The sequence below is a fragment of the Rutidosis leptorrhynchoides genome, chromosome 9, assembly GCF_046630445.1.
Source record: "Rutidosis leptorrhynchoides isolate AG116_Rl617_1_P2 chromosome 9, CSIRO_AGI_Rlap_v1, whole genome shotgun sequence".
Classification (NCBI taxonomy): Eukaryota; Viridiplantae; Streptophyta; class Magnoliopsida; order Asterales; family Asteraceae; genus Rutidosis; species Rutidosis leptorrhynchoides.
The window spans coordinates 34,547,575-34,557,584 of record NC_092341.1 but is presented as its reverse complement, the minus strand read 5'-3'; the positions used below and the strand labels follow the sequence as shown (position 1 = coordinate 34,557,584).

Below are 10,010 nucleotides of genomic sequence, written 5' to 3'. Positions count from 1 at the left end.
CCAAAATAGGGACTGCCCTTAACCAAGCAGAGGTGTGATCACCCTGCTGTGATTTACATAAGGCCGATTGTCGGGGAGATAACGAAAAAGTGAATTCTGCAGAAGCGGTAACCTTTGTGAAATAAACATCTGCCAATTTCTTCATGAGTATTGGGGCAGCGACCTCACTCGGATTACCTAAAATATCAAACCCAACCGTTTTATTAAACATACCCAATGCATCTTCAAAAGCACGACCAAGACCAGCAATACCTGCATGACGTAGGAGCTTGGTCTGCAACCCAGCAGACTGTAATCGAGAAGCCACAAAAGCATAATGACGAATATCTCTAGCAGAATAAACACCAAGCCCTCCAAATGCAAATGGCAAGGTGGCAAGCCGCCACTGTCAATCACCAAACTCAAGCCCGGAAGCAGTAACAATACGCTCCAAAGAAATATTATTATTATTATTATTATTATTATTATTATTATTATTATTATTATTATAAAAGGAAATATATAATAAGTGAGATGATTCTAACACATTCTTTTTTGATCCTCACACACCTATTTTAACCTTTTACTCTTCTAATAATACTCCATTTCTTTAAATTGGTGTGTGAGGATAAAAAAGTGTGTGTGTGAATCATCCCATATAATAAAGGGCATCAAATAAAATAATTAATAAATTAAGGATGTGGGTTCCTAGTCATCTTCTCCCCTTATATCTTCCTCTGCAACTTTTCATCTCAAAACCCAAATAAAAATTCATCTCCTGCAACTTCTTATCTTCACCATTCTAATTTTTATAAAGCTCAATATATACAAATAAATAAATAAAGCTTATTTTACAAGAAATAAAGCTAATTATCCCCATTTGGTCCCACACCCAGCGTGATACTGAATGTCGTTGCAGGGCAAAATGAACCGCGGCCAAACCAACCGCGCCCAACCGGCTGCTGCTAGCAGCGGCGTCTTTCAACGGCGCCCGCAACGAAGCTCCAACGGCGCTCCGATGTGAGCGGTCTAAAAAGAGCATAAAAAAAATGATTGAAGAAAGAAATGCAACGGCTTTGACAGAAAGCCGAACCAAACCAACTTTAGATGCTTCCTTCTCTTCTACTTCCTGATTCTTTAAGCAATTATTACACCCAATTTCGCTATATTTCAATCTCTATCTCTATATTCTCTATATTCTTTTGATTTGAAAATCTAACTTACAAGAAAAGTTTGTGGATTCCAACAGCTACTTTGTCTAATGACATTTCACATTTCAACTAGTTCTAGTTCTTTTCCCCATTTATACTAAGTAATACCTTGTGGGAGTTTTCTCTCATTTAACTTTATTGTTTCTATATTTGAAAGTGTATCCAAGCTTCAATATGAGATATTGAAATTAGGGTTCGTTTTGCTGGTTTTATTTGCTGCTTTGTTGTTGAATCTTGATGCTTTTGAGCTCTGTAAATGTCAAAAAACAGAAAGGATTTCAGGTAATTTTACTACTTTAAACAATTTTGTAACTTGATTTGGGCGAATTTATGATGAGTGCTAAGCAGGGTTAGATTTCGAAATTAGGGTTACATATTTACTTGGTAAATGTTATGAGTTCTTGATCTGGGCTGATTTTGTCCCATTAGCTAGCTGTCTTGGTGTGATTCAATACTTCTTGATTTGTTATTTTGATGCTGCAATCATTGACTTGATGTACTTTTTGCATTATTATTTTTTGTTAGTTATATAGATAGATCATTAGTACCCTGATTTGATGGAAGTTTTATTGTAATTATATTTTTCAATGTTGATTGTTTATTATACTTCTGAGAACTTAGGATCAAACCTATATTAGATAAGATGTTGTTTCGACACTTCATGATTTATGCTGTAAAAAAGTAGGGTTAGAATGATAAACACTTATATGCAGTGTTTGGTTCACACAATTTGGATGTCGGTTTACTTAAGCAGTGTTTGGTTCACACAATTTGAATTTCGGTTTACTTTCTGTTGAGTATTATACTACCGAAACTTGCTATTCCAACAGTTAAAAACTTATTCATTGCAATAACCACATATTTGCTGCTGAAATTTATATGCACATATTTTTATTATCGAGTCCCGTTAGAACACCTAATCCGGAAGAGGCCGATTGGTTTTACACCCCTGTTTAAACCACTTGTGACTTCACACAAAATGGCCTCCCGTTACCGTTCAAATCACTTCGAATGATGATAACTGCAATTCAACTTATTTCTTCTAGTTGGCCTTATTTGATCACATTTTCATTGTACCACATGATTTTGGTGTTTGTTTTCATTAACAAATACGAATCTTTAACTTTTTCGTTTATAGTATTGACTATTTAGTATTGGTGGTAAAATGGGTGGGGCAGGTTGGGGGTCAAAGTGGGTTTGGTCAAAATGCGAATTTTTTTATCTGTTTGTACGGTTTGGGATACCTCTAAAATGTTATTCTTATCTTTATTTTTACTGCCATATGTAATGTAATTGATACTTTTAGTATGATTACATATCTATATCTATATCTGTATCTATATTATTGTTACAGTATAATTACGCTTTTTTTTTTATGAAGTTAACTCGAATTTTTACCCTGTTTGCCTCACTTGACCTAGTTGACAGTTTCCAAGGTTCCCGAAATCGCTACTCATGAAATACCCGGTCGGGACTTTTAAGGTAGTACTCGGCAACTCGGGAGTGAAAATTCTACTTGTTTCTAGTTTAGTAGTTTCGTTTATTTTAACCTGTTAGACCTTATAGCATAATTTGACTGGATGGTTTCATTTCAATATGAGTGAGTATAGATTTCCATGGTTGCAATCCTGACCCATATACTTTATAAACGGATCGATTTGTATTCTTTATCATCTTGTACGGGTCAAATTAAGAAACCCAAAAGGCTATAAGAAAAATGAGTCACATGGGTTGGAAGTTGCTCAAAGTCTTTGTTAATGCATATAACCTTTACATTTTTGTGTTCAGATATTTAAATGTTCTCAGCTTTATAATAAAAATATAATTTTAATGAACTTATATTGTTTTAAAGAATAGAAAAAATGTTGGAAAGTCGGTCCAATCTATCATTCCCAGTGGCGGATCCAGGAATTTTTTTCACTGGGGGCAAAAAAAAAATTCTAAACGTAGAGATTTTTTTGGGGCAAAATATGGAAATTTTGGGGGCAAAATATAGAGATTTTTGAGCAAAATTTAGAGATTTTTGGGCAAAATACTAAGGTTTTGGAGCAAAATATGAAGGTTTGGGGACAAAATATGAAGGGTTTGGGGCAAAAAAAATTCCACCGGGGTCAAAATCGAAAAATCGAAAAACCGAAAAAATTTACACTAAAAATTGCAAATCCACCGGGGGCGGGCGACCCACCCTGACCCTTCATAGGTCCGCCCCTGATCATTCCTGTTTCCCGCACGTACTAAAATGACTCGTTTCAATGCGTTCGCCAACCTGCCTGAATTTCCCATCTTTCCACACCAAAAATCGTTTTTTTTTTTTTTTTTTTTTTTTTTTTTTTTTAAAAAATGATCATGCAGAGGAGCAAGAGCAGCTGTGTGGGAGAACCTCAAAGACAAGCCTCTGTTTGACATCTTAACAGAACATGCAACAACATACTATGAAGAAATGCAACGAGCACCGTTGGGTGGACCCCATGGAGTCCTCGACTAGTTGAAGCAGTTATCCGGTTGTATCCCAGTCATCAGAGCAGATGATATTGTGTTGCCTTTTGCTGACATGATTCCATGGGAAGACATTGGAGTATTGTAGATGAAAAAGATGTTCCAAATTTAGACACCATTTAAGTCATATTACGAAAACAGAGATTGCTTGCTAATCCTTTGATGAAAGAAGCTATGTTGTTCCCACATCCTGCTCAACCAGGTGATGCTTTCCATCAAATCTTGAACAGTCTCGCTCGTAAATTGCCTCATGATAAGAGTGTTTATTTCAGAAAAGGAGAAAATGTCTTGTAGGTGATTTGAAGCCTTGGTAGTTGATAAAATGTTTTTGACTTGCTTATAATGTATGTTGTAGATAAATTATATAGATATAGATGATGATCATATGCATCTTTATTCTTGTATGTAAAGAGTAGCTGAATAGGCCCATACCAAGTCATAAGTCGAGGTGTTGAACTCACTCTCAAAAGCTAGCTTAAAGAAGGAGAGAACACCCAAGCTTATAAATCATCTTTTGGTGTGCACCCCATCGAATGTGGGATCATGACAATACATCACCCTTCATGAGCCAACGTCCTCGTTGGGACGGCTATGTTGCTCACGGTTGGAACCCTCTCTTCGGGTCAATGCCACCACTCTATACGCCACCACTCTGAGGCCTTGTTAGTTGTTGGTCACAACTATTTTGGTCATGATTGGCACCCCTCATTGGGGCATAGGCCACCACTCTGAGGTGTTGGTACTCAAAAGATGGCTACTCAAGTTACTCTGAGAGGGTGGAATCTTTCACAACGTGATGATTACGTGGGACGTATACAATTTTTTTATTCACTTGTTACTCAACTCTTATAGTCTAACAGCACATAACCTTAAATCAAATTTGGGTCCTTGAGGATACTTGTGCCTCAAACCGGCCTACCCAAGAATCTCATTGTTGATCGAACTTAGACGGATCGAATTCAGTGGCATATGAAAATTCCATCGTCTTCGAGTAGAAAAAAAAAATAGTTGACAATAGCTAAGTAAGGCTCCGCGTTACTACAAGTCAAGACGAACCAATCTCTAAACCTCAGCCGCCAGATCCGTCATTGCATAAGCCTAACCAAACCAGAATTTCTGGTTCGAACCATATACAGCCAAACTATGCCACAAGTTGAACTTAAATTCCCCATCTTTTTCCTCAAAAAAAAAAAAATTAAAAAAAAAATAATAATAATAATAATATACAAAAAGCAAAAAATGTGAGATGCAATCAATTGTGTGTGGGGAGTATGGCATCCACGCTTACCCACCAAAAATCTACTACAACCAATACAAAAAAAGATACATTTACATGCAATCTATCATTCTATCCTTTTTATTATCTTTTCTTCCATCCAAATAACAAAACATGGCTCTCCAAACGCCACTTAGGCTGCCAAAAACCGCCACCTCATCATCACCGTTGTCTCCGGTAGGCGGCAGCAATGTCGGCCTACGACGGCCCGCCAACCTTGTAACCATGAATTCATCATTCTATCTTTCACCATCACTTCAATTATTGCTTCCTAGGTATAAACCTTCAGCTGCACCCAAATTCGCTATGCGGACTGCGTCTAAGCAAGCTTACATTTGCCGTGACTGCGGGTAATTTCTATAAATTGTTGTACAACTTTTGGTATTAATTTTTTCTGTTTGTTGATATTACTTTAAAGTGAATGATCTATTTATATGTGTATGTTTTTGAATTTGGATGCTGCTGCAGGTATATCTATAATGATAAAACTCCATTTGAGAAGCTGCCTGATAAGTACTTCTGCCCAGGTATGATTTTTATTTTTATTTTATTATTATTAACTTGCAATTATGTTACTTAAGTCCTTTCATTTACTACCCATTTGACAGTTTTGATTAATTCTGCATATAAAATTAATAACTTTTTGATTTATCATTGATGAGTGATTGATTTTAATAACAATTAGAGTTCATTTTAGTACGGAGTATTTGATAAATGAACTATCGTATCCATATAATTTATTTCCCAAATTTAAGGCTTTCAAAAGTTTTGGAGAAATTTCAACTGGATAAATAGTTAAATTAACCGGTTTATAGGCCAGTGCTGTAAACGTCGTCTGTTGCGATGTTTTGGTGACTGGCTCGTCTTGACCCCGTCCCGTCATCTAATAAGTCGGTCAACAGTCAAAAGTCGGGTCAAATGCGGGAAAGATCGTGTCAACGCCGGTCAAAAGTCAAAAATTTGGTTAAAATACATCAAAATTCGGTCAAATCGATCAAAATTAACGTAGTTTAATGTTACTTTTTTGTATTATATCAACGATAATAGCGATTATAGGTACAAACTGGTCAACGAAGGTTTTTTGGCTTTGAAATATGTGTATATATATATTTATATATATAAAAGTCAATGTCAGTCAACGTCTGTCTCGACCCCTCTCTCGACGTTTTAAGGTCTCGACCGTCTCGACCTTGTTTCACGTCTTTTTCAACCTTGTTATAGGCAGTTAAACATCAAAAGAGTATGATTAATGATTAGATATACCAAATACTTAAAAACTGATTATTGCAACTCATGGACATACTTGACTGACTTTTTTGCAGTTTGTGGGGCCCCGAAAAGAAGGTTCAGGGAATACACACCACCTGTGACCAAAAACGCTAATTCAACAGACGTTAGAAAGGCCCGAAAAGCTGAACTTCGGAGAGATGAAGCAGTCGGGTATGTTCCCAACATAAAACACATGAACACACACATAATTATATGTTATTTAACCTTTTTTTTTAAATTATTTTCAGGAAAGCATTGCCAATTGCAATCGCAGTTGGAGCTGTTGCGCTTGTTGCCTTATACTTCTACCTCAACAGTAGTTTCTAGTCGTTATGCTAAAAACAGGTGTGTCACCGTAAAAAAAAAAAAGTTATTATGTATTTTCAGTTTTGTAGATTCTGATTACCTTGAACAACTGTTCTTGATCTCATTTGATTTTGCGCATTCTTGTTATAAATCATGAAATGAAATTTATATGTACCCCATGTTAAAAACCTTTATACTATTATATACTAGTAGTTACATTTGCTGGTTGATATATAGCCTCCTGAATTCCCTAATTACCAAAAAAAGACCCAGCTTATGAAACAGAATCGTATAAAAATGACATATAAAACAATGTCTAGTGTATAACAATTCTACGCGTTACGATAATTTTTGACCCAATCAGAAATGTATTTCGCGCCTTTCAGCAAAGAACTTGCCACTGATACACATATCTGGAAGCAACGAAAGCCATATGGCTGTATCAGCTCCTTCTTCAGGTGTAACCTGACCCGCCCAACCAGTCATGGCGGTTTTGACCCAACCCGGACAGTAACAGTTGATGTAAATCTTTTCACCTTCTGGTCTGTCTGCAAGTTCCTTTGCCACCAGCCTTGTGTATGCGTTGACTGCAAGTTTCGACAACGAGTAGTCCGTATTGTTTGTGGGCCATCCACCTGTGGTCCAACTCCCATCCTTCACTTGTTCCAAAAACTTGTTAATCGTTCCATCAATTAGCTCTTCGGTTATTGAGTCAACATCTTCGAGTTGTTGTCTCAACGCATCGTCAGATATCCTCTAATGTCCAAATTTATCAGTTATAAGAAATGAATTTTCAAGAAAAAAATATATATGAATCAGGAGCGAAAATTGTGATGCATTGGATTTTTACAAATTGGTTCACTACAATTCACTATCTGATACACACCGCGGTAGGTCGCCCCCAACGACACAAACTTTTTAATGTATTTATGTGTTAAAGTTCGACGCTTAGTGTATTTATATGTTAAAAGTCAACATTTTGCCCCGTTTACTTGTTTCTTTTCAAACTTTTAACATTTTGCACCTGCCAAAAAAAATATCTAGATCTGCCACTCACGTATCCTCTCGTCTTGAATCCAATGTGAGAGGTCATGGTCTACTACACAAATCAACGTCCGTATTATAGATCAAAACTATTTCTAGCTTAAATGTGGGACCTACTATGTTCGTTTGTGATGAAACCGGTGAACAAATAAGGTTTTCTCTGTTCAGGCTACCCGGGTATATCTAGGTATCCCGTGACTGTTTTTCATGTTTTTCATGGCCTAACCAGTGGGCCATCATGGGATGGTTTCTTTCGTAAGTAGCCTTCACTCTTGATCCTTCCCCAAAATGTAGTTCAAGAATCAGTAGTCCACAATAGCGGGTAAAAGTTGACTAAACTTACATTTCTCCTGCCATTAAGTCTCCCCAACCGCGAGCTCACTGTAACAATACGAGCACCTGCAGGGTTAGGCCTCATCAATGGGATAGCCGCCTTGATCATATTTTTGGTGCCATTATAGTTAATATTGATGACTTTTTCTGCAAATTCAACAGAATTCTCAGACCCAATATTGTGAGTGAATCCTGCATTGTTAATCTGCACAAAGTTTGCATTTTTAAGTACAAGAAATGCAAAAAGAACGATAAACAAATTTTTACTCGATTTTACAAAGTTAAAAACTTTAATTCTAGATATCTAACTCACCAGAATATCTATACCACCGTAGTTTTCTTTTATCCAGGAACAAAATGTATCAATTGATTCTTGATCTATAACGTCGAGTTGATGGAAAACTACATTCAAGCCTCCTTCTTGTAGGACCTTTGCTGATTCTTCGCCCACAGCAGATTCTCTTGAAGTAAGTACAACTGTTACTCCTTGTAATGCAAGCTGGCGCGCAATCTCAAATCCAATTCCTCGATTTGCACCAGTCACCACAGCTATTGTTTCCACAGACCACCACCTAATGTTTATGCAGGACACAAATTAACATTTACATTCCATAAAAAAACAAAGGAAAACAAGCTACATTTGTAAAAGATCTTACTTTGTTGAAGTGTGAATTCGGAAGGTAAAGAGACAATTACTGATCCATAATGGGAAAATTTCATAAAAAAGTAACATGATAAACGAAATTTTCTGATTTATGTAACAAGACATCGTTTTGTTCGAAAAATGTTTCGATGCTCAATTTTATCAACTGTTATGAAGTTTGGGGTTAATATGCAATATTTGTAAATACAGGGACCAGAGTTGAAAAGTTCTTATTCGTGTTCTGTTAATTTCTGTTACAACAGAAATAGGCATTGGTTTAGGGCTGCATAATTAATTGATGTTGATTATCAATGTAATCGCTTGCAGTTTCTTGTACTACTCAATTCATCCTGTAATAGTCTGTGGCCCGAATCTTGTATAATGATTCATGTACAATTTGAATAACATTTTATTCAATTTGAGTTTTCATTCATTTCGTATAATAACAAATTACATTTGTGATTGATCTTTCATCTACATCAACAAAAAGGATCGAACTTTTTAATAAATAGTTAAACGGATGCACTTTCTAATGTAGGTACCAAACTTCCGGTTATGTTTCACCTATTTGTGGATATAATAACATTTCTAATGATTTTTATGATTGAGTGAAGAATGTATGATTACCTTCAATTATTAAACTTCCAATCTTGGTAATTATAGGTAATTAGTTTTGGATATAAGATCTGATTCTTTAATTTAAGAAAAACATAGTAAAATAATTTTAATAAAACAACATTTCATAAAACAAACTGGTGTACTAATTAAGAAGAAATGCATATATACCTTTGGTGATCTGAATAAGGAATCGAACGGATTAGAGAGATCTCTTGACGGCGTTTCTCTCTACGTTCCTTGGCTCTCTCCCTTTTATCTGTTTGTTTCTCGGTTGAATCCGCCATTGCACCAATGAGATCAAATCAAACGAATTTCATTGATGAATTTGCCTTTAATTCCCAATTTTTGGGAGAAAAAATGGAGTGGATGAAGATGATTTGAGGATGGGATGGGAGATAGGCAAGGTATCCATGCAACCACCAAATTTCATGCAAATGTTCCTATCAATATGGTCGTTGATCACCTACTCTACACATTTACACTAATACCCATGATTTATGTTAGTGTTATAATTGATCAAGCATGAGGGCTAGAAACACGTTTGAGTGTAATATAGGGTTTTTTTTTTATTCAACGACGTTAATCTCTTGTCCGGTTAACTCTAGCCGAGATGATGATCTCGGGAGGGTGGTTAAGGGCTTGCTCGCTGGCCGATCAACGAGATCGATCGTAGGTAAAAACCCTAGCTCGATAGTAGTCCCATCGAGTTGAGATGATCCGATTTTAGAGACGATCGTAAGGAATCAGAGTTTAGGCACAAGAATGGAGGCTGTATGAGGTGGAGTAAGTGAGTCTTAATGTAGGTCTGTACCCCATATTTAGAGATGAGAATTAG

At 36.2% G+C, this 10,010-nt stretch overlaps 1 protein-coding gene and 1 pseudogene across 1 annotated transcript; one reads left to right on the top strand and one right to left on the bottom strand.

Annotated features, from left to right (window-relative positions):
• Positions 1-4,963: 4,963 nt before the first annotated feature.
• On the top strand, positions 4,964-6,753 carry LOC139867538 (uncharacterized). Its single transcript, XM_071855903.1, has 4 exons — positions 4,964-5,312; positions 5,431-5,489; positions 6,285-6,402; positions 6,480-6,753. The coding sequence occupies exons 1-4, from the start codon at positions 5,077-5,079 to the stop codon at positions 6,556-6,558; spliced, it is 492 nt and encodes a 163-aa protein (XP_071712004.1). The 5' UTR covers positions 4,964-5,076; the 3' UTR covers positions 6,559-6,753.
• A 144-nt stretch (positions 6,754-6,897) lies between these two features.
• On the bottom strand, positions 6,898-9,459 carry LOC139867926 (uncharacterized; annotated as a pseudogene).
• Between the last annotated feature and the right edge of the window lie 551 nt (positions 9,460-10,010).

What these genes read in the sequence shown, in the direction of transcription:
- LOC139867538 (XM_071855903.1), top strand. Translation starts at nt 5,077, where the DNA reads ATGGCTCTCCAAACGCCACTTAGGCTGCCAAAAACCGCCACCTCATCA. An exon ending in TGATAAGTACTTCTGCCCAG is followed by an intron (nt 5,490 to 6,284) that starts GTATGATTTTTA and finishes ACTTTTTTGCAG; the next exon opens with TTTGTGGGGCCCCGAAAAGA. An exon ending in CGGAGAGATGAAGCAGTCGG is followed by an intron (nt 6,403 to 6,479) that starts GTATGTTCCCAA and finishes AATTATTTTCAG; the next exon opens with GAAAGCATTGCCAATTGCAA.